We start from the raw sequence: 24,332 nt of genomic DNA, 5'->3' as shown, positions 1-24,332 counted from the left end.
CTCCCCATTACCGGTTAACATAGCGTATTGAGGGTATAGTAGGTTTTACAGTTTTACGATGTAGATCTTAAATATTCTGACATTAATTGTTGGTTTATAGATTATATCGCGTTATCTTATTGCATTGGATACAGGTTGTTAGAGATTGCACTGATATTACAATTTACAGGTACTATCTTTCAAGTTGTCATCTTTTCATCTCAGATTAAGGCAAACATGTGGTATTTAACCTTTTGGGATTGGTTCATTTCTCTTAGCATGATGGATTCCAGTCGGGCCCATTTGTCCACAAAGAACTGCATTTCGTTTTTTTTAATAGCTGAGTAGTATTCCATAGAGTAGATGAACCATAGCTTTCTTATCCAGTCTTCTATTGATGGGCATTTTGGCTGCTTCCAGGTTTTTGCAATTGTAGATAGTGCTGCTATGAACATAGGCGTGCATGTGGTTTCTTGTGTAGGAGATCTTTTGGATATATCCCTAGGAGTGCTATTGCTGGATCATATGGTATGCTGATTTTCAGTTGTTTGAGTATTCGCCAAACTGATTCCCATAGAGGCTGTACAAGTCTGCAGTCCCACCAGCAGTGGAGAAGGGTTCCCTTTTCCCCACAGCCTCGCCAGCAAGTGTTGGTGGTATTATGTATGTGTGCCATCCTTACTGGAGTTAGGTGGTACCTCATTGTTGTCTTCATTTGGATTTCCCTTATTGCCAAGGAATTTGAGCATTTTTTCATATGGTTGTTTGCCATTTGGGTTTGTTCTTTTGTGAAATGTCTGCCCGTTTCCCGTGCCCATTTCTTGAGCAGTTTGTTTGTTCTGTTGTTTTGGTTTCTCTGTAGCTCTTTGTATATTCTGGAGATCAGCCCTCTATCTCCTATGTAGTGTGCAAAGATCTTCTCCCGTTCTATAGGTTGTTTTTTTACTTTGTTGATTGTTTCTCTAGCTGTACAGAAGCTTCTTAGCTTGATGAGGTCCCAATTGTTTATTTTGGTCTCGATTTCTACTGCTTTTGGAGTCTTTTTTAGGAAGTGAGGGCCTAACCCTAAGTACTGCAGTGTGTTTCCAACATTTTCTTCCAAAAGTTTGAAGGTTTCTGGATGTAGGTTTAGGTCTTTTATCCATTTAGATTCGATCTTGGTGTATGGTGAGAGATGTGGGTCTATCTTTTTGTTTCTGCAGGCTATCAACCAGTTGTCCCAACAGCATTTATTGAACAGACCTTTCCATTTGCTTGGGTTGTTGTCTGTCTTTTTGTCAAAGATTAATTGACTGTATCTGTGTGGGTTTCCATCTGTTGTTTCTATTCTGTTCCACTGATCTTCCTCTCTATCTTTGTGCCAGTACCAGGCTGTTTTGATGACCACTGCCCTATAGTATGTCCATAGATCCGGTACTGTGATTCCCCCTGTTAAGTGCCTGTTCTTCAGAGTGGTTCTGGCAATTCGTGGTTTTTTGTGTTTCCAGATGAATCTGTGTATCATTTTTTCCAGTTCGATGAAGAATGCTGTGGGTAATTTGATTGGGATTGCATTGAATGTATATATTGCTTTTGGTAGTATAGACATTTTGATGATATTAATTTTGCCTATCCAGGAGCATGGGATGTTGTTCCATCTTTCAAGGTCTTGTTCTACTTGTTTTTTGAGTGTTTTGTAATTTTCTTCATAAAGGTCATCCACGCTTTTGGTTAAATTTATTCCCAGATATTTCATGCTTTTTTCTGTTATTTTGAATGGTAGCTTGTTGGTTAGATCTTCTTCCATCTTGCGGCCATTTGCATACACCATGGCTATTGATTTTTGTTCATTTATCTTGTATCCTGCCACTCTGCCAAATTCTCGTATGAGTTCTAGGAGTCTTTGTATTGAGTTTTTTGGTTCTTCTATGTAGAGAATCATGTCGTCTGCGAATAGTGAAAGCTTGACTTCTTCATTTCCAATTTGGATTCCTTTGATTTCTTTGTCTTGTCTTATGGCTTCTGCAAGTACCTCTAGGACTATATTGAATAGCAGTGGTGATAGTGGGCAGCCTTGTCTTGTTCCAGATCTCAGTGGGAAGGGATCCAGTTTTTCTCCATTTAGTATGATGCTGGCATTGGGTTTTTCATATATTGCTTTGATTATGTTGTGGATTGTTCCTTCTATCCCCACGCTGGTTAGGGTTTTTAAAATGAAGTGGTGTTGAATTTTGTCGAAGGCTTTTTCTGCATCTATTGATACCGCAGACACAGAAGAACAATAAATGTCCTTCGGGACCAGGGAGGAGAGCTTTCTCTGGTCCGAGCCTGGCTCCACCTCTGGACCCCCGCCCTCCCTCGCAGTGACCATCGAGATCGCTTCGAAAACCCCTCACAGCAAACAAACAATCATACAAACTAAAAAAAAAAAAACAACAAAAACAAAACAAAACAAAACAAAAAACCTAAAATAAATAGACAAACAACAGAAAGTAGAGCTTGAAATCTGACAGGAAAGAGCTGGCATGGATTGGCTCATGCTTTGCTGGGTGGGACACAAAGATTAGTCACTCCTCACCATGGTGTTGAGGATTTTCCTGCACCCCCCCCCAAAAAAAATGTTCTGCACATTAAATGTCGACAAATATCTTGTTAGAGTTACAAGCCAGTCTAGATTATCCCAAAATCTGCCAAGATCAACAAAATTATACTTCAACACAACAAATGGCTAAATACTAAAATGAAATAGACATGAGACAGCTGAATGGTACCTTATAGCCATTTTCAAGGTATATAGCATCCGGTCCAGTCCTGTATATAAACTAAAATTGAAATGTCAATGAGCTAATCATAGGTTGTGGTTAGGACTTGTTTTTTTTTTTTTTTAACATACTGGTTACTCAAAACCATGTCAATTCCATAATATTGCAAATTGCTGTTGATGTTATATTGGGACTCTTAATTGACTGTGAGGATATTATACCAGCTCTGACTTCGGACCAGAAATGGTCTCCCCAAGAAACTGTTCAACCCATCTGGACAATAAGTAGCTGGACTCCATGCTTAATATATGTTTGCAAGGAAAGAATCTTGATTGAATTTGAACTGTAATGCTGCATCAAGGTGGAGGAATCCACCAGGGGGGAGGGGAGGGGGAGAAGGAGGGGGATTCCCAAAGCCTATGAAACTGTCACATAATGCTAAATATTAATAAAAAAAAACATAGGATGGGCAACTATACTGGTACATTGATATTGTTAAATTTAGTATTAAGCAAGCCCAGGAGACACACTAGCTATTAGCTGTTTTTCTCCCAGCATTGTAAAATTTGCCTAGGTGCGATGCAACCTAGGCAGTTGCCAACAGCTGGGATAAATTGTGAGTTTTATGTTGTTTGGGTCTTTGATGCATTTTGAACTAAATTTGTGTGTGGTAAAAGTAGTTCCTATCTTTTTTTATTTCTTTTCACATTTCAGCATATTTCAAATGACAAAAAATGTAAAGAAGCATTAATGAACTTGGATTTACCAGTTTTTAATATTTTACCACACTTGAACTATTTGTAAATATTGCATATATATGTATACATATAGACGTATATACATGCATGATATTTTTGAAAACAGTGTCATTATATTTTTGTCCTATAGTGTGGGATTTATGACAAAGCTCATAAGATGAGGAAAGAATAAATATTTTTATGTAAGGCCTTAATCTATTGTACAGACTATTTATAAATAAACACATGCCAAGTAATAACTGCTCCATACCAATTTCAATATAATATATATGTATATATTAATAACTTTCAAATATGACAGAAAATTTGTGATATATTCTTTCTTTTCATGGCTTATTTAACTTAGCCTAATGATGGTCAATTTCAGAGCTTTTATTGCACTTATTAGCATTTCATTATTCTTTTCATGTTTTTTAAATATTGATTTTATTTTTATTGGAAAGTCAGATCCATAGAGGTCTGGGCAACACCAATTCTTAGAGCTCTAATTCTATCTGTGGCCAACATCCGTGTGAGGGATTCAGGGTCAAGAAATAGGGAAAAGTGGATGAGACAGCTGCCTGAAATCTCCTTTTTTCTTTCTGCATCTGGATATAGTGGGAGAGAAGGGGACAGGGCCACTTGCAGCAGCCCAGCCACATTAATATCCAGGAACAGGGGAAGGCCACCAGATAGAATCTCAGGGTCCTCAAAGTGGAGAAGTTTCCGAGGCTACTGCTTATGTGGTTTTGATATTGAAGTGGTTTGGATACATCTGAGGTGCTATTGATGTTGTTGCTCCAAGATTGAGGAAATCCTTACAAAGTCCATAAGCTGACATAGTCTACCTTAGTCTCAATTCACACAGATGCTCACTGTCAAAGCTTGTCTGGGAGAGTTGTCCAATTTGTTCTGCCCTCCATGTTACTAGACATCCTATGAAAGCCTCAATGAACTGATTGTATGTCCCCCTTGGACACCTGGGCAAGCACCCCACTGCACAGGGCTCAGCAACTGTAGAGATTCAGTTCTGATACATGCATTCCATTCAGACCACAGATTTGTGATTTTCTCCGTGGTTGGAGTTCTGAGTCCATTTATCCAGGTAGGGGGGCTAGTCCCCAGAGAAACCTCATCAAGCCCAGCCCACCCTCAGACGCAGCTCTCACATGGTTCAGCAAGTGCAGACTTAATCCAGGCTGTCCTATATCCACTCTGGCTCTTGTGAGTACCAGCAGGTACTGGAGCCTAGCACAATCTGGCACATTGAAACCCATCCACACTCATGCCAAGGCATACTGCAGCCTTGTCCAGCAGTTCACCATTCTCATTTGGCTCTCTCACAGTGGGAACCACAGCCCAGCAGGGGTGTCCCCTTAGCTCCCTAACCAAGCTAGTTGCCAGTCACAGATTTTGCACGTATCAGTGGTTGCTCTGACCCAGCCAGGCATAACCCATCCCCAATCTTGGCCTTTGCCGTCAGGTGCCACAGCATGACCTGGCCTGCTCTGCCCCTAGTCCCAACTCTCACTGGTGGTTGCTGCAACTTAGCCCTGCCTAGCCTTCCCTCATCCCTGGATTTCATAAAAAATGATAGATATGATAGCCTAGCCTATTTCGGTGTGACTTGCACCCCATCCTGGCTCCTACACATGCCAGCGTACAATGGTTTGGCCTGGTCCTGCCCAGTCCACCCATCTCCAGAAAAAAACCCACATAGTTGCCAACAATAGGAGCAGCCCCACCCAGCACTGACTCAGCACTATCTGCTGGCAGGAGCAATACATGCCCCCTCCCAGGGGAATTCCACAAGTTCCCCCAATGTGCCCATTTCCAAGTCCAGATCTCATATGTTCCGGTGGGCACTAAGTTCTTACCTGACAGCCTGTCCCCCAGTCTCAGCTTTTGTGTGTGCTGGTGAATTTTGCTGTCTTGACTGCCTTACATCCAATTGTTGTATATGTGTGTGTATGCTCAAACCTGGGCCAGGTCATCCTGTTCACAAACCCAGAAACCATGAGTGTTGTTGAGTTTCATTAGTCATGCCTATCTCAGCCCATCACCATTCCAGCCCTTGAGCAAACCAGTTGGTATGGCAGTACCAAAGGGTCGATACAATAAATCCCCCACAGAATGTGCTCCCAGACCCAGTTCTTTTGTGAGGTGGTTAGTGTCATGGCCAAGACTAACGTGGTCCACACCCTCTGCCCTGACACTCACTGGTGGGTAAGCCATAGTTGCTGTGGAGGTATTTGTAGAACAAAGGATAACAAAGGTGTGTCCTCTCTGCTAGTAAACTCTGACTTCTGTTGGTGAGAATCACTTTAAGATAATAGATGTAATACTACTGAAACTTGTCAAAGTACATTCCTTTGATGAATTCAACGTACAGAACACACAGAATTAAAACTTTAATTACAGTCCTCTTGTTTAAAGGCATCTTTCAGTAATTCAAAGACTCTGTCTCTTACATCAAAGTCCTCAAGGAAACACAAATTTATTTCGTCTGTTTTTGCACAAGAATATGCCCATATACTGTTCAACACTAAAACAGAATGTAAGGGTGTAGGTTACTGCTAGTAACTTGATATGATTGTCACGAATTCTTTAATTATTAACCCATGACAGGGCATAAAACATAAGATTAGGAAACAGACAGAATGGCATTATAATATGATATAGGGTTCAATATCCAAATTTTTCCTGTATAATTTATTTATCTTTTAATTTTATAACTAATGAAACTATGAAGTGATAGCAAGATACTTAGCGCAACATTTAGTGATATTAGGAATTATTATTTACATGGATCTGTGACTTTGATTATGTTCTGATCATGTCAGTAAGGAAAGTAATTGTTAAGTGGATGACATGTATTAATGGGTTAATGATATAGGGTGTATGAGACGATCAATATATAGATTGAAGAATGAAAGACAAACTTACTAGATAGATGCATACACATATGAAAATATGGTGTCAGCGTTTCTATGAAATAATTCTCTTGATGAAGTAACGATCCACTTCCTTTAACATACTTTTTGAAAGCACTCTGCTTTCTGTTAAGAATTGTCTACCAAGGGGCATTTTTTTTATCAAATACAAGAAAATTAATGGAATGTAAATGATTTGCACAAGTAAACCAGAATTTTACTCCGACATATCAGTCTCACAAAGATACCTGATCTTACCAAGTAAAAGCAATTGAAAGTAAAAAGTAGATGAATTATCTTGTATAAAGAAGTTTCAGGAACTAGAAAGAAAGAAACAATAGGGAGAAATGGAGAGATGGCATGAAAGGAAGCTTTCAAAAATGTCACCCAATTTCCGGGGGTGCTGCTAACTGAATCACAGTCTGCAATCGAAAGACCGTTGATTTTAAACACTGAGACTAGTTCAGTGTGCCTATGAAGAATGAAACTTTGATTTCTATTTACATGTCTCATATTAGTATTTACTTTGTCTAGATATCTCAGTAGCTTCTGAGTGTTCTTTAATTTGAAAAGAAACATTCTTGGCATTTTAGAGCTTTCATATCTGATCATTTCCTAAGTAGTGATGGTTGTGACTCTGCACCAACTCTTTGTATAGACAGCAGGTTTATTCACACATGACTTTGTTGGAGGACTGGACTTACACCGTGTTCCAGCAGGTTGTCTATACAACCTACTTCTGTTGAAATATATAGGAGTTGAGAAACTGAATCTGTTTTGCTTGTGCACACATTTAGCATTTGTTCATAACGTTAAATTCTGTGGCAAAATTCATTACGGGAAGACTTACTGAATTTGTGTAAAATTTCTTCTATATTTGTTTTGTATACATTTCCCATTATTGCCTTTATTTCGTGTCCTTACTATATAAACTGTAGCAATGGCTATAAAAAAGTTGTCCGATGCACCAAAGTGCTGAATATGAAAATATTCTTATGAATGTGTCACAAGAGTATAAAACAATTATTGCTCAGAATTAAGTTCCTGGCCTGAAAAATCTTTATTAATAACTGGGAAAGGCCCCAACAAATTAATGTGGGGAACTCACCCCCATGTACATGATTAATCCAAGATACAGAGAATGGTGATTTTTACAAAAGCAAAGCTCCTGCTGGAAATACCTCTCAATTATATCAGTCTCCAGTTCCCATTTCTTGTTACTGTCTAAGTCCCTAGATTGATGTTATGGAATTCAATAAATTAGCAATATAGCAGTGGTCAATTTATTTGTAACATAATGAACAGGAGGTTAGATTGGTCAATGAAGAAAGAAGATAGATCATACTGTGACAACTCAAAAGTTCTGTAAAAACCTTGTACCTATGTGCAAATTTGTTTAATGGGAATGTGTATTGTGTAATGTGTATTTTGTGACTCAATTAGTAATCATCTATTTAATTATTTATTTTAATTTTTGATAATGTTTATATAGTTGGTCAGGATGGAATGGATAGAGGAGTAGGGAAAAGTGGGTCTGATCATTGTGTCCAAATTATCTATTTCTTCTTCCTTTTTTTTTGCAGGAAGTAAGACTATAAGGGAAGAAGTCATACCCAGCCTCCCAGCCACCCCAGTACCTGGGGATACGGAATGGCCTCCTGATAACAATCCAGGATCCCTGGCCTGGGTTAGGCTGCTCCTTACTTTGGTTCCTGCACTAACCTGCAACTATTTTATCCTGACAATGAAATTTCCCAAGCTCCTCCATCAGGTTTCCTGCCAGTGGTAGATTTCATGCACACTAGTGGGTCCTTAGCTGAAGTTGAGTTTGTCTACCTCATGTTCTAGCAGGAACAGTTTCCTTGCCCAACTGGTCCACACCCATTCCAATTCTTACTGTTGAGTGTTACAGCCCAGCCATATCTGGTTCACACCCAGACAGAGCTTTCATGTGGTTCAATGGAAGCTGAGGCCTAGCTCAGCCCATTCTGCACCCACCCTAGCTTTTAGGAGCACCAGTGGGGGCTAGAGTCTAGCCCAGTCTATCACTCCCTAGACCCAATCCACACCCATGACAATGGAGACTACAACCATGTCCAGTCTAGCCCACTACCCCCATTCCATCTCTTGTGCTCACCAGTGGGAACCCAACCAAGCCAGAACATCCCCTTACTTTCCCAACCAGGCCTGTTCTCAGCCACAGATCTTGCATGTTCCCCTAGAGATTGCATTTTCACAAGTGTGAGTCCACATGCTTTCCCACCACACACACACACACACACACACACTCACACACACACAGATTGTACCCCATGACCTCATTCTCTCATATTCTAGTTAGTGTCAGGGGCCAGCCTGACATAATCTGTCCCCTGTTCCAATTCTCACTTGCGGGTACTATGATCTAACCCTGACAGTTGGGCCACCAGTGCAAGCTTTAGTGTGTGCCAATGGGTTGTGTTCAGTGATGGTCAATGCTAACTACCACAGCTCAAGTCATCCACATACGCTGGTCCTTTTCTCTGACCCTTAAAGTTCCACTCATTCTTTCCTCCAAACCACTCAGTCTCAGCCCACTCATTTACCTGCAAGTACAGTGGCCTTGGCAATAGTATTCCCTCAGGAGTCCTTCCTCACCTGGGTGTAAACCCCCTGGTCCTCTTACGCATCCACCACAAGTCTCAAAAGCAAACTGCAGAGCAAACACCAGGGCTGATTCACTCCCCAATGGCTGCAAAAACCAGAGATGAACCAATCCAAAGCCAGGATCCAGGAGCTTCTTCCAGGTATCCCACAGGGTTCCAGGGCTTTTCGCTTGACCTTGACTGCTTTTCCAGGCCACAAGCATGGACATGTATGGGAAGTGGGGCCACCAGGACATGAACTAGTACCCATATGGGAGCCCAGTACGTTCAAGGCGAGGACTTTGACCACTAGACTACTACGTTGGTCCCTGGAAACAATTTTTAAATAAGATTTATTATTTTGTAAATTGGAAAAGCAGGTTTACAGAAAGAAGGAGACACAGAAAGGTGTTTATCTGCTGGTGCACCCCCAAGCGTCCCCAGTGGCTTGGGCTGAGTCAATTTGAAGCCATGAATCTCCTTTGAGTTTCTAACGTGGGTGCAGGGTCCCAAGCTTTGGACCATCCGCTACTGTTTTCCTAGTCCAAAAGCAGAAAGCTGGATGGGAAGTGGAAAAACCAGGATACAAATTTGCACTGATGTGGGATCCTGGCATTTGGGGTGGAAAATTAGCCAATTGAGCCTTGTGTCAAGCCAGGAAAACAAAATTTTCATTCCAGGTGGTTTTATTGAAAAGTTGAGACAGTGTCTGAACTTTCTTGGTAAAGACTGTATAGATAAGCAATTATTCACATCTTGCCAATATTTAAGCCAGCATTTTTATTATCCTGGTCATCTTTTTCACGTAAGAAAGTTCTTTCAAGCTGTTCTTTTCATCTGAGACATACCTGACCAACATTGGAAATTCCCATGCTTCAAAACTAATTTGTATCTTAAATTTAAGGTCATGAACTGAGAAGGGACCTTCAGCAATTCTTTTAGATCTTTCCTGTCTTCTACTGCTGGAAACATCTTCCATAATTGAAGATAAAATGTCTCTTTTTAAATTGTTATTTTATTGATTATGTTTACCACTGTGTTTTGAAACTTATGGTTATTGAAAAAATATATACTTATTGACAAAAATACACATTTATACACTTCTGAGTGTTTTATAAGAGAATACTTATAAGAAATTTAAATGAGAAAAGAGGAATAAAGATGGCCAAATGGGGTAGGAAGGTGTAGCCAAAAGTACAAAGAGAGGCATGAGACAGTGTCAGGTGGAGCACAAAGCTAGAAAAAGAAAATCATCAGTCTGAATGACTGGATTCCCTGGAGACAACTGTGGAGAAGCAGAGCTATGCAACGAATAGCTGTTGAAAACACATAAGGTTGAAGCCTGCAGCCCAGGGGAAGGTGAGCCCAGGGAAGCTTTGGGACGGACCCCAACCCACAGAGGACTGGTGAATTTGGAGCCAGCACAAAGGGAACTCCAGCCACGACACCTCCCCTCCTCTGCAAAGAGACTCTGAGGCAAAAATCCATAGGACAAAACTCTGGTGAGGGGAAGCAAGGCTGATTAAAGACTCAAAGGCTCCCCCGATTGATTGCACACTACATCTGGGCAGACATGCTGCTGGGGAGCCAACATTTGGAGAGTGAACTATACTGTAAGGTGATCTGGCTAAGGACTGGACACAGGGGAGGAAGATTGTAACCACCACACATTTATTGAGCTTGTACGTTACCGCCACCCACCACCCCCACCCCGATATAGGAGCCTTCTGCGAGGCAGATGCATAAAAACGAGTGTGAAACTCAAGGAAAGCTCACGCTCTCTCACCTGGGTTAGTGTTAAGACCCAGAAGCCAAGATCCAGTACTAGGAACACTAAGATCCTCAGGGGCTTGCACACCTGCAGAAGGAACCACCTGGTGGCACACTTGAGTAACCCCTGGTAAATTTGTACCTGGGAAATTACTGCCAGAGCTAACTTTCTGAGGAAAACAGCAGTCGTAGCAGAGATGTCAGCAATGAATTAGCAGACCCACTTGCTTCTCAGACTGCAGGCAGGACTAGGCGGAGAGGAATACCACCACAGCGATTAAGGAAAACAACTAAGACAGCACTGACTGCAGAGCCTGAAGCTGAGACCTCCTTATCCACAGATTCAGAAATAACAAAGACAACGTAAGGACAAAAACTGGCTGGAAAAGAAAGCCCGTGGATTCGTGAGTCTGAAGGATCATGGAAAGGGAAACTGAACAACAAGCAGTATAAATGAGGAAAGTAATGTTTCCCTCAAAAATGAGCAAAAGGCCGTCTCAAACTTGGAGCTACATGATAAAGATAGTAAAGAGCTGTCAGACAAGTAATTAAAAAATGATTATAAAACCCTTAGAAACAGTAAGAAACAAAGACAAGAATTCAGGGAATTTAAGAGTGTATCTTACCAGAGATACAAACTGTAAAACTTCTTCAGTGACACGTAAGTCATACAGTAGCATCACTTTCCTCAGGGATGTTTTTGATTTTCCTTTCATTTCTTCAGGGATGTATTGGTCATTCAGTAGCATGTTATTTAACTTTATGTTGCTGCAACTCTTTTATTATTGTTCTTGTTGCTCATTTTGGCTTATGGCTTTTCATTTCAATGAAAGTATAGTAACTGTGTAATGCAAACCATGATAACCAGTTGTGAGGATGCAATACAGTATACATCTCTATTCAAATCAAAAGTGAACTTCCATGGAAACTGCTGGATGTGTCTTGATGGTAAGATACTAGACTCTGGGCCCGGCGGCGTGGCCTAGCGGCTAAAGTCCTCACCTTGAAAGCTCCGGGATCCCATATGGGCGCCGGTTCTAATCCAGGCAGCTCCACTTCCCATCCAGCTCCCTGCTTGTGGCCTGGGAAAGCAATCGAGGACGGCCCAAAGCTTTGGGACACTGCACCCGCGTGGGAGACCCGGAAGAGGTTCCTGGTTCCCAGCTTCAGATCGGCGCGCACCGGCCCGTTGCGGCTCACTTGGGGAGTGAAACATCGGATGGAAGATCTTCCTGTCTCTCCTCCTCCTCTCTGTATATCCGGCTTTCCAATAATAATAAAATCTTTAAAAAAAAAAAGATACTAGACTCTAGACTCTCTGATATTGTCCATACCTACAATGTAAGGTTACACTTAAACAGCAGAATGATGGGCATGTGACTGTTTATGAAGGACAGTGCTACTGTAATAATATATGGGAAATTAGTGAGAGAATGTGATTTGGGGAGCGGGAAGCCCCAAAACAAGGCAGCTATATTGTTAATTAATAATGATAATAATAACAACTAAAAAAAAAAAAGAAATTCAAATGACATGCCTGGGGCCCGCTGCAATGGCTCAGTGGCTAAAACCTCTCCTTACATATGCCGGAATCCCATATGAGTACTGATTCATGTTCCAAGGTTTTCCACTTTGCATCAAGTTTCCTGCTTGTGGTATGGGGATACAGTAGAGAATGGTCCAAAGCCTTCGGACATTGCACCCATGTGGGAGATTTAGAAGAGGCTCCTGCCTTCAGATTGGCTCAGCTCCTGCCATTCGAGCCACTTGAGGCATGGACCAGTGGATGGAATATCTTCTTCTCTGTCTCCTTCTCTTTGTAAATCTGCCTTTCCAATTGAAACGAAACGAAACGAAACGAAACGAAACGAAAAGAAAAGAAAAGAAAAGAAAAGAAAAGAAAAGAAAAAAAAAGAAAAGAAAAGAAAAAAGAAGGCACCATTGTGTGCCAGGCTGAGCCTCCGCCTATACACCCACATCCCTGATAATTACTGATTTGAATCCCGTTCTTTCCATTTCCAAGCCAGACCTCTGCTATTGTGCATGGGAAAACAGAAGATGTAATTAATTAGTCCAAGCACCTGTGCTCTGTATCGACATGGGAGACCCAGAAGAATCTTCAGCTCCTGATTCCAATTCTTGTGACCTTTTGGTTAATAAATCAATGAAATGAAGCTCAATGTCTATCTGTCCCTCTCTCTTTAAAACTGAATTTCAAAGAAGAATAAACTAAAAAAAATTAAGATGGCGTATTTTATAAGTGACATCTAGAAATACAAAACCTAGGAGACTGGTTTGAAAATGTATGTGTCAGTAACATAGGCAACATAAACAGAAAAATCCCAAAACTTATGTGATATAAATTGTAAAACCATGACAAAATAAAAAAGTTTCCTAACTTAATTCAACTTCAAATTTAAAAAATGCGTAATATCACACTTTAACAGATCTTTTTTTTGAGATTGAAGTGGAGCAAATGCTTCCACATCTTATTAGCAAAGGCAGATAATCCCTTCAACAACAAATAAATAAAAAAAGATAGATAAAAAACAAATAAATAAATGCCAAAATCCCTTAGGAAGACAAGTGCAAAAACATTCAACAAAATACTGGCAACAAAACACAATTAGGACATTTTTCATCGTGATCAAGTGATATCTAATACCGGGATGCAGGTATCAGCAGATTCACTGAGTTAGGTCTGTATTGTTGAACCCAGGCCCAGGTCCTGGACATCATCAGTTTTAGGCACTATCTGGGGCCACCGGAAAACCTCCAAAATAGGAATGGAGTGACCTTTAGACCTTGCAAGCTGGTAGTTCTTATCAAGGACTTCACATGTTGATTCAGACAGTATTGAGACAGACAAAAGACAAGAGCTATACCAGTCAAGATACAGGTGGCAGACATTCTAGCTCTTCCAGTATCTGACTGAAAGTCAATACAGGTTTATAGAACTGGTGAAAATTTCGACAATGTGGTAGCTTTAAAAAAAATATGTAGGAAGCTGAAGGACAACTGTGTAGTTTGTCCCTATTAACTCTTGAATAAAACAAGTGTAGTTCTGCTGGAGCTAAAACAAGAAAACTCTATGACTCACAATCTGTACTCAAATTAATGAAAAAGCAAAATTATAGGATGGGAGGTAAAGTGAGAAAAGTTCTCAAATATCACTGTCCTTGTGTGTTTGTGCGTTTTGAGTAAATTTTCACATATTGTGGAATATATGTGTTATATATCTTCTCTGTGTTTGGCTTGTTTCACTTAGTCTAATGATTATCAATTCCATTTATTTTGTTAAATGTGTCAGTATTTCATTTATTTGTTTTCATCGAGTAAGATTCTATGGTTCATATTAAATGCATATTCTTTATCAATTCATCCATTGATTTAAGAATTCTTATGTCAAATATTTGCTCTTGTGAATGACATTGCAATAAACATGGTAGCCACATGCTGACTTCGTTTCCTTTATATTCCCAGAAGTGGAATAGCTGAGTAAAAGAAAAATTTGTCTTTAGGCTTTGAGGAGCCTCCATACAATTCTTCCATATGGCTGTACTAATTTTCTTTCCTACAAATATTGTACTGCGGTCCTTTATTCTCCACCTTCTCAATAGTGTTCATTATTTGTTTGTTTATTTTTCCTTTATTATAAGAGTCAGCTAACTGGATGAGATAACAGTTCATCGTGGTTTTTAAGTGTGATTCCCTGATGGCTAAGAATACTGAACATGCCATAAGGCATTTGTTCTTTATTTGTAATTCTGTTTTGCAAATGTCTACTTAGTGATTTTTTCACTTCTTCATTGTATGTTTTGTTGTTAAATTTCTTGAGAGTTTTATACATTCTGTGTAACAGTGTTTTATTGATGTGTAGTTTGAATGTTCTTTTGTCCATTATCTCTCCATTCTACTCATTTTACCCCTTTGCTGTGAGGATTCTTTGTTCATTATAATCACATTAACCTGTTTTGCTTTTGTTGCCTGTGCTTTTGAGTTGTTATCTAAAAGAGAAAAAAGGCTATTGCCAGCACCATTTTTTCATAAAGCTTTCCATATGGTTTCCTCTAATAATTTTATGATTTGGGGTTTTAAAATTATTACTTTGATCCATTTTTAGATGTGCTTTAATAGAGTGTAAGGTGAAGGTCTCAGTTCAAATTCCTGTATAATGAAACCCAATTTCCCCAATATCATTTATTGAGAGAATATTACTTCCTCCAGGAAGGTTTCTATACCTTTGTCATCAATAACTTGATTATAAATGTGTATATAAATTTTTAAGAATTTTTGTGTTCTCTTGAATTAAGTGGTTTTTATGCCATTACCATGCTGTTTGTGTTACACTCTGTGTGTAGTATGCCTTGAAATTTGGAGTTGTGATGTCTCTTGTTCTTATTGTTTAATGGTGCTTTGATTGTTGGGAGTCCTTGTATATTTTAAGATTTTTGAAATTCTAGTAACAATGCCATTGGTATGTTGACGGAGATTGCACTGAATTTGTAAATTATTTTGGGCAGTAAAGAGTGTTTGTAATATTAGTTTTTCTAACCCATGAAAACTGGAGGCTTTTGCATTTCTCTGTTGGTTTTGTTTTAACTACTTTCTTTAATGCTTGCTATTATGATAAATAATGATATTTCAAACACTTGGTTATATTTGCCCCAAATTGTCTAAAAGTTTCTGTGTTTACTCTGAATATGTTTTCTCATAAGTTCTTTTCCCTGACAAGAACATTATTAGTGCATAAAAATATCATGCTTATTGTATATTGAAGTGTATCTTTTAACCTTGCTGAATTGACTGATCAGTTTTAATAACCTTTTGATTGGGGTCTTTTGTTTCTCCCATGTGACTTATGCCATCTCTAAACAGGAATAATTTGCCTTGCTCATTTTTTATTTTTTTAACATATAGGCACAGGTTCATGTCTCAACTGCTTCACTTGCCTTCCAGCTTCCTGCTTATGGACTGGGAGGACTGTGGAGGATGACCCAGATCTTTGGACCGTGAGACTGTGAGGGAGACCCAGAGGAAGTTTCTGGCTCCTGCCTTTGGATCAGCTCAATTCTAGCAGTTGTGGCCACTTGGGATGTGAACCAGCAAATGGACAATCTTTCTGTCTCTTCTCTGCATAAATTTGTACTGGTTTTCAAATATGAAGAAATGAATCTTTCAAAAATCATTTGGATGCTTCTTCAGGTGATCACATTGATTCAATAACCAAGCCTCAGCCTTGTCATGTTGATAAACAAGTGGAAAGTTACCTTTTAACTGTAGGTATTATTATCAAAAGTCTGTTGTGGGCCTGGTGCAGTGGCCTAGCAGCTAAAGTCCTCATATTGAACACGCCAGGATCCCATATTGAAACCGGTTCTAATCCTGGCAGTTCCACTTCCCATCCAGCTCCCTGCTTGTGGTCTGGGAAAGCAGTCGAGGACAGCCCAAAGCCTTGGGTTTCTGCGCCTGTGTGGGAGACCCAGAGGAAATTCCCAGCTCCTGGCTTCGGATCAGCGCAGCACCGGCTGCTGCAGTCACTTGGAGTGAATCATCAGATGGAAGATCTTCTGTCTGTCTCTCTTCCTCTCTGTATATCTGACCTTGCAATAAAAATAATTAAATCTTAAAAAAAAATTCTGTTGCCATATTCCCAGGTGGAGTTGCTTTCAGCTTCCACTTTCTCAGTCTGCACATACCTAATCTCTAAATAGTTTCCTGACTGAATCCCTTCAACAGTCAAACATGGGAGACAAATCCTTCTCCGAGTATACTCAATAGCCAAATGTATACAGTTCCGACCCACAAGTAGCTAGAGCACGGACCCTAGACTGTTGGTCATTCTGCAGTAGTGCCTCACGTTCTGGACCGTGCTGTGAGATTTCTGGTTCGTGGATGTACTGGAGAAGCAAAGACTAAAAACTCATCATAAAGTGCCATACTGGCTAATAATGCTCCCCTCCCATCTCCTAGTACATTTATGGACCAGCTGTGATCATCGCTTACCAAAGTTCTCCAAACTTCTAGACAAATTAGTTTGAGGATATAAAGTATCAGAATGAAACAAAACAGATATGTAGTAGACACAATGGAAGATAAGAAGCTTTAATAAATCATCATTTAAAATTTTTTGTAAAGTGATAAAAACATCATTGCCGTGACTATGCCTGTGGATACAGCTATAGCCCAGAGTTGCGAAGCTTCACAGATTAACCAGAAGTGAGGTGCCGAGTCATCAGAATCTGACACATCTCCTGAAGCATGATGCACTTAGACTTGGGGTAGATCCAGAAAACGTCTCCCATGTTAATATTCCTCAGAAAATGGGTAATTTGGGTGTCCAATACCACTAAAATGAGAAAAACAGACAACCTCAACTCAGTAAATACATTTTTAGCATATTCAAGACGTGAATCCTGTGAGCTGATATTAGAGAAAAGCTCATTTTATTTTCCCTCGTTTTAAAATCTTACATTCAAGAGCATGACCTTATACTAAATATATTATGTTTCATTTTCATTTTTTATATTATATTCCTTAACTTGATGTTTAAATACAAAACATGCAGTATAAGAAATTCAAGCATATTTCTCCAACATAGCTGTATCTTTCAATGATGGGAGGCAGTATCAGAGGCTATTGTGCATCAGTATATAGACATTTGCGTAGTCTGTCACAGAAAACAGAAACTTATTTTATCTATTTTTGACCAAGGATATTTTATGTATTTTATCCATTTTTGGCCAAGGATATTCAATATTTACAAATATCTCAAGGGGTAAGGATTACAGTTGACATGACATCATTTTTATTAAACCCTCCATTATTTACTGTACATATTATACAGTCCATGGGATAGATAACTTAACAAAAAAAAAGAAACTTTGATTAGATAGTATACTATGTGCAAAAGCTTCTTATACAGTTTACATATATCTGTGTCTCTAAATAGTGAAAACATGAAGCGGCCACAATCCATACTTATTGAAAACATTAAAACATAATAAGTATTCATGACTTCACACTTTCTATGTATCTTTGCTTATATTTTATTTCAGTCTTCATTCCACTATGGCAATAAAATACCTAACAGTTTTGAATACATACAGTTGTGAGTAAGAACAATCTCTTCATACATTATCAATTTTATTTCTGTTATAAAATAAAAATACCACAGAAAGAAGGAATCTAGATTCTTTGTCAACCTTATTTTACTGTGTTTTCTCGGAGTTCCTAAGTTCCTAAGTTACTCCCATTGTGGGTTTTTTCTTTACTTCAATCTCATTTTGTGGCTTAAAGTCTATCTAAAGATATCATCCTCTACATTGAGGTCACAATATTTCAAGAAATCACAACCAAATGTTTCAGTTGATCCACTGAGACCAGCCTTTCTGAGGTTCAGTGCAGATATTGAGTCTTAATCAAACTCCCAGTGAAAAGCAAAGGAGTGATTTAAAGCTATCAAACAGGAGGTTAAAAGGACACAAGAAGAAATGCCATACAGGAAGGATAAAAATGTGTGCCTGTGGGTGCCTCAGGACCCTGCGCCCTTGTGGGAGACCTGGACGAGACCCCTGTGTTCTGGTTTCTGATTGGCTCAGCTCCGTCCCTTGTGGCCACTTGGGGAGGGGGGAGTGAATCAGCAGATCTTTTTGTAAATCTGCCTTTCAATAAAAACAAATGATAATAAAAATGTAAGGATGTCTGGACATTGGTATTGGTGTTACTGAAGTAATCTGAGTGATAGTGGAGTTTTTATTTATATATTTATTTTTTTCCTTAAGAACCTTTTACTAGTTGTGATATATCTGAATTTATTGCCAAATTAATTTTTAATTTTAAGAGTAAACTTTCAAGGACTTTTAAATTGGTATTGTTTTTTAAGTGGGTGAAATTATTTTTATGTACTTAAATATACAACTTGGGGGAAAGGAATGATATGAAATAAATCAATTAACATAACTGGAAGAAAAGTCTAAAATTGAACAGTGTAAGTTGAGTTTCTGTTTCCAAACTCTCAAATATTCAAGACTATTTTGAAGGAAAAATGCATCAAACATTTATGAATGTTTATACAAATGAGGAGTTAATTTGGCTTTTACAGATACTAATACATTTATACAATCATAAATCTGTAAAAACTTGAAAGGGAATTATGTTAAGGTTCTATAAAACAGATTTCCTACCCTAGGACTGCCTTGAATGCATGCCCATAGAGAGATCACGTACGGTGGCTAAAATCAATGCTACATTCCTACTGTGAAACTAAATGCATGCAACACTTTTAACAAAACCACTTACAATTCAAGGTGAGAATAGCGAAGATTTCTATCCAAGCCATCTAGTGCTTTCATGTCCTCTGAAGGCAATTCAAAGTCAAAAATCTATTAAAGAAGTAGAAAATGTTTTATTAGGTTTTTGTTGTATATATGTTAATCTAGAAAAATCCTGAAATCTCTTCAAACATTTTGAAATAACAAAGGACTAACAAGCTTCCACGGATGGATCACAATCTGATAATAAAGTTCAGTTGAGTAGGGAAATAACTTTCAATGCTTCATTCATCAGCCCAGGGTAATTTTTAACCTACAAAATTATGAAATTTAAAAAAATTCTTATATGTTTAGTGTAGAAGGTGTTTTGTTGTAAAACTATGAGAAAGCTTATAAAACTCTGATGTCTTCATTGAGAACAGAGACACTGTCAGCATGTTCAAACAGACAAAAAAAATTTGAATCGGTGTTTCTCAAGACAGGAAAAACTAAGTGAAAATGACACATGAATATTTGACTACATTTAATTTCTATGCAATACAAACTAAAATGAAAATTTTAAAAGCAAATATTCCCTAATCTATGCCCTAATATGAAAATAAAGAAAAAAAATCACCTGTGCAAAACCACAAAGTATATTGTAAAATGTAAAGCTGACACATCATTCGGTTTCCTCTACAGTCATAATTCTGTCTAGCCATGACTATAAAAAACATGCACAAATTTGGAAACATGAGCAGAACCAGAGAACAAGTGTGGCCCAAAGAGTTCATGACATCTTGCAAAGAAACACATACATCATGAGTATTGTGTGGGATTATTGATGCTTACAGCCCCACACCCTCATCACCTGAGCATTCTCCTTGATCCGCTTCTCATTGAAGCTCTTGGCCAGGACCACAACCCCACGCTGCAGCTGGTACCGAAGGGCAATCTGGGCTGGAGTTCGCTTATGCTTTTTGGCTATGGCAGAAATCACTGGGTCTTCCAGCAGTTTGGGGGAATTCTGATCCACCCTGGAGAAAGAGGTAGAAAATTGAACTCCTCGAGATGAGTATTGAGATTGGAAGCTTCCAAAAACAGTTTAGATCTCCTCTCTTTAACAGCACTCCTCTGGGCCCTGCGCGGCCTAGCGGCTAAAGTCCTCACCCTGAAGAACGCACCAGGATCCCATATGCGCCAGTTCTAATCCCGTCAGCTCCACTTCCCATCCACCTCCCTGCTTGTGGTCTGGGAGAGCAGTCAAGGATGGTCCAGAGCCCTGGGACCCTGCATCCGCGTGGGAGACCTGGAGGAGGTTCCTGGCTCCTGGCTTCAGATTGGCACAGCACAGGCCTTTGCAGTCACTTAGGGAGTGAATCATCAGACGGAGGATCTTCCTCTTTGTCTCTCCTCCTCTATGTATATCTGACTTTCCAATAAAAATAAATAAATCTTTAAAAAAAAAAAACCAGTACTTCTCAATTGTGATCCTTGGATCAGCAAAGTTAGTATTATCTGCAATGTTTTCTAAAATGTAAACTCTCACCTCTCCCTGAGCCAGGTAAGAGTTAAGTCTGTAAAAGTAAATATTTTGCAACTCATAGCATTTTATCCACAATGGTATTTGGGAAATCTGTCTTGGTTTTGGTTTATCATTTGGTTTTGTGTTTACCATTGTGGAAGTCGATGTGATCCCAGAGCACTATAGGCAACAAGAACAATGCCTTTGGACTTGCAGTAATTCAACAGTTTGCTCTGGTTCAGATACAGATGACATTCCACCTGTAGAGAGACAACATAAAAGAGTATCAGGCTCCACTAAATGCTAACCTAAAAAGTAGTTGACTTTTAAGAAGAAATGTGAAATTTAAACCAAATGTAACATCAAGCTAACATGTTTAATTTTACTTTAAAGACATTTATTTGAAAAAAAAGAGAGAGTGAGATCTACCAACTTCTGATCCACCTGTGTCTCTCCCATTGCTGGTAGGGACCCATGTACTTTTGTCATTATGAACTAATTCATGCACTTTAACAGATAGCTAAACCAGAAATTGAGCAGCCAAGATTGCAGCCATCCTAAGCAGCTACTTAGCATGCTGTATTTTTTTTAAAGTAGAAGGTATAGTCAAAATGCAAATAATTTCTTAGATACTTAAAACTATATCCAGTTAAGAAACACTTATCCAACAACACCCAATTAAGCAAACCTTATTAAGGGGTATAATGTCCTCTTGAATTTTACAACATAAGAAACTACTAGTAATTTCAGTGGGTGAAACATCCACATCCAAGGGATCTGGCTCTGTCCAGGTTAACAAAGTGACCAAAACATACATTCCTAAACACGATACAATCTCTCATTCTGTGCTTTTACTGGGGCTAGTTTAATGAATGACACCCTCTAAGAATAATCTGTTGACAAAACAGCTTCATCTTAATACAATAAAACATTCAAATCTAACTTTCAATATACAGACGGTTGGAGTAAAGAAACAAGTCATGTATTCTAACAAAGAACTATCTGTAAAATCCAGGACAACTGATAAAGTACAACTATCATCACAAAAAACAAATATTGCTGAAAATTCTAGGGAAAAAGCATGGACAATATGACAAATATTTGTGTGACTTACTTTTGTCTTGCCTTTAAAATAGAGCACATTTTGGGACAAGAAAAGAAAGTTATACTATGGATTTAACTGCCTTAGATAAAATTATGCAACTATGCCATCTTCAATCAGAAATGGTCTCTGACGTATATAGGATTCAATAGTGAGTTTTCCTATTTATGGTCAGCAGCATCATTAAATACTGCACAGATGTATTAACACATACATATGCATGAATTTTGGATACATGAAAAACTTCAATAATTATTGATATGAGTGGGAAAATAAGGAATATCTGCAAAAACAGAGTTTCAGAAGGCAATAAAGTTATTAACATTAAAAAGTTGGAATAAAACTAATGCTATTAATTTTACTGCATTCCACTTGAAAATAAGAGTGCTACATCATTATGAACAAAGTCATAGATTTTGTAGGCCATGATTTCTAGTGTGAGGTATTTATTGAATGATTGGAAGTTGCTAGACACTAAGACAGAACATGGAACTGGGGCACAGAATAGATGGGCATAAACTGATGATTCAGTGGCAGGAAGCAGGAGGGGAATCATATTAAAGCAGGCCTAAGGATAAGAACAACATAAGTTCTGCTAAAACTTCCCTAGTGTCTATGTTGGCTACCACAGTGACATCATGATAGCCAACTTAATCCCTTCCCCCTTACCATTTTCATAGTCTTAGTTATGTTTTCCCCTGTATCTAGAACTTTAACACACCTGAAAGAAGAGATGCCAGGAAGATTCATGTCTCCAAGCCCTTACCCCTTAACTTCTCTTACATCCTTTCAGAATTTATTTCCTGCTCCATAGATGTTTTCATGCCTTCTTTCTTAAACACCAAGTCTTCCACATCCCCTTCAGCAGTCGGTGCTTCAGGTGATCCTCCACAGGACTCTTCATTCACCATGGATAAATCCATCTGCCCACTGAGGTTGTTGACTACTTGCTGTCCCTCTTGATCATTTGTCCTTCTACAGATTCTTACACATCTGAATACTAACTTCACCTTTTCACAAAGACACTAACAGACTGAAAATGGAAGACACTACCTGCCCTTTCATATAGTATCTCTGCCTGCAGAGTCTTTGGCTAATCAAAATAAGTGAAACAGGAGTGGAGGACAAATGGACCTGTGACAGTAGAATGGAAGTAATCAAAAGAAAAACATAGGGGACTGAGAATTCCTACCTGGTTGCACACAGGCTTGTACTTGAGGCCTGGCTTGTTCAAAATCATCTCCAATTGTCTGCGGTTAAAGTTGGAAACCCCAATGGACTTCACCAGCCCTGCATCCTTGCACTTTTCCATGGCCTAGGAGGAAAGATTGTGAGGAATGAATTCTTTTGTCCTGCTTGGAAAAGTAGAGTATTCAATGTATAAAAACAGAATAATGTGCTTGCCCTTAGTGCTCTGAATTCTTCTCTGTTACTCTCTGCTATATCCCATTATTGTATCCCACTCCATTTTTCCTGCACATTAACCTGTAACAGCGGCAAGAATTCCTAAATCCAACAATAAATATTCCTTTCTTCTAAATTGAAATTCAACTTTATGCTCTCTGTTCTTAAACCCTTTGTACTCACCTCCCAAGTGGCACAGAGATCCACTGTGTCAAATATTACTTTTCCATTTTCATCTTTTGGAATCATATCCTCACCAGGCTAGAACAAAGCAGGCATTTATCACTATGTTACCAGACTCAGGAATCCAGATCTTATCAACATACTCATATATTTAGCTTAGCATTCATGAAATTTATATACTTATATTTGCACGACATACTTGCATTTGGAACGTGCATTACATATGTAGCATTGCAAATGTCACTATGCTATATACTTCCTCTTCGAATAGCCACACTATCTGTTGTCAAACACAATTTTCTAGTTTTTAATAAGGTCCCATGTATTTGCGTCACTTTGTGCTTTTCTTTCCTATTGTCCAGATAGATGTGTCTGTTTCACTTTGACAGACATTAGTTACATGACATTGAATCGACCAATACTTAATTCAAATCTTGCCCCAAGATATGCATCAGCGTTGCTCATCTCCCTGCAAAGTTGGGAGCCAAACAGCAGGCACTTACATCAAAGAATATAAATCAAGATTCTTTCCATCATAGTATTAAAAGATGCAGGGTAGTTTCAAATGTTTATGTTCATGTTTAGAATTTCTGCATAGGTGTATATGCCACAAAATTAAAAGGCTAAGATAAAAATCTAACATGCATGTTGTATTGTTGGGGAAAATATTGATACAGAGATATCCTGTAAAATTACTTCCGATCTTTATATGTACTCATAGCTTGAGATCCCCATCATATATACAACAAAATATACTGCATAAAACAATTTAAGAAATCTCTGTAGCTTACATATTTTAAGCTTCCATAACCTTATCAGAATCACTTACTCATTCATGAAAATTATGGTCACATCGGTAGTTAAAGTGAAAATATCTGATGTTGATCACCTACCTTCAGAGATACTGGGAAGTGAATAATATAGAGATCAACATAGTCCAGCTGAAGTTTTTTCAGTGACCATTCCAAGCATGTTCGAACCAGCTCTGGTCGATGGAAAGTGCACCAAAGCTACAGGAATTAAGTAGCAAAGGGTTGACAAAATTAACATAACATTAAAAGTTCTTGCTTTTCTTCATTTAG

At 38.7% G+C, this 24,332-nt stretch overlaps 2 protein-coding genes across 2 annotated transcripts in view; both read right to left on the bottom strand.

The window, feature by feature from the left end:
* LOC101526664 (prostaglandin-E(2) 9-reductase-like) overlaps nt 1-24,332 on the bottom strand; it is a 230,956-nt gene that overhangs the window by 95,518 nt on the left and 111,106 nt on the right. The gene's annotated exons all lie outside the window — the stretch shown is intronic.
* LOC118759111 (prostaglandin-E(2) 9-reductase-like) overlaps nt 1-24,332 on the bottom strand; it is a 97,797-nt gene that overhangs the window by 68,322 nt on the left and 5,143 nt on the right. The window contains exons 3-9 of the mRNA XM_058669532.1: nt 24,144-24,260; nt 23,251-23,328; nt 22,856-22,978; nt 20,712-20,821; nt 19,908-20,073; nt 19,086-19,168; nt 17,063-17,133 (exon numbers count right to left, since the gene is read on the bottom strand). Coding sequence (XP_058525515.1) covers nt 17,091-17,133; nt 19,086-19,168; nt 19,908-20,073; nt 20,712-20,821; nt 22,856-22,978; nt 23,251-23,328; nt 24,144-24,260 — 720 coding nt within the window. The 3' untranslated portion in view covers nt 17,063-17,090. Of the gene's footprint in view, nt 17,134-19,085; nt 19,169-19,907; nt 20,074-20,711; nt 20,822-22,855; nt 22,979-23,250; nt 23,329-24,143; nt 24,261-24,332 lie in introns of the transcript that reaches the window.

This window comes from Ochotona princeps, chromosome 10, assembly GCF_030435755.1.
Source record: "Ochotona princeps isolate mOchPri1 chromosome 10, mOchPri1.hap1, whole genome shotgun sequence".
Lineage (NCBI taxonomy): Eukaryota > Metazoa > Chordata > Mammalia > Lagomorpha > Ochotonidae > Ochotona > Ochotona princeps.
The sequence above is the reverse complement of the archived record's forward strand: the minus strand, read 5'-3'. Positions and strand labels throughout refer to the sequence as shown.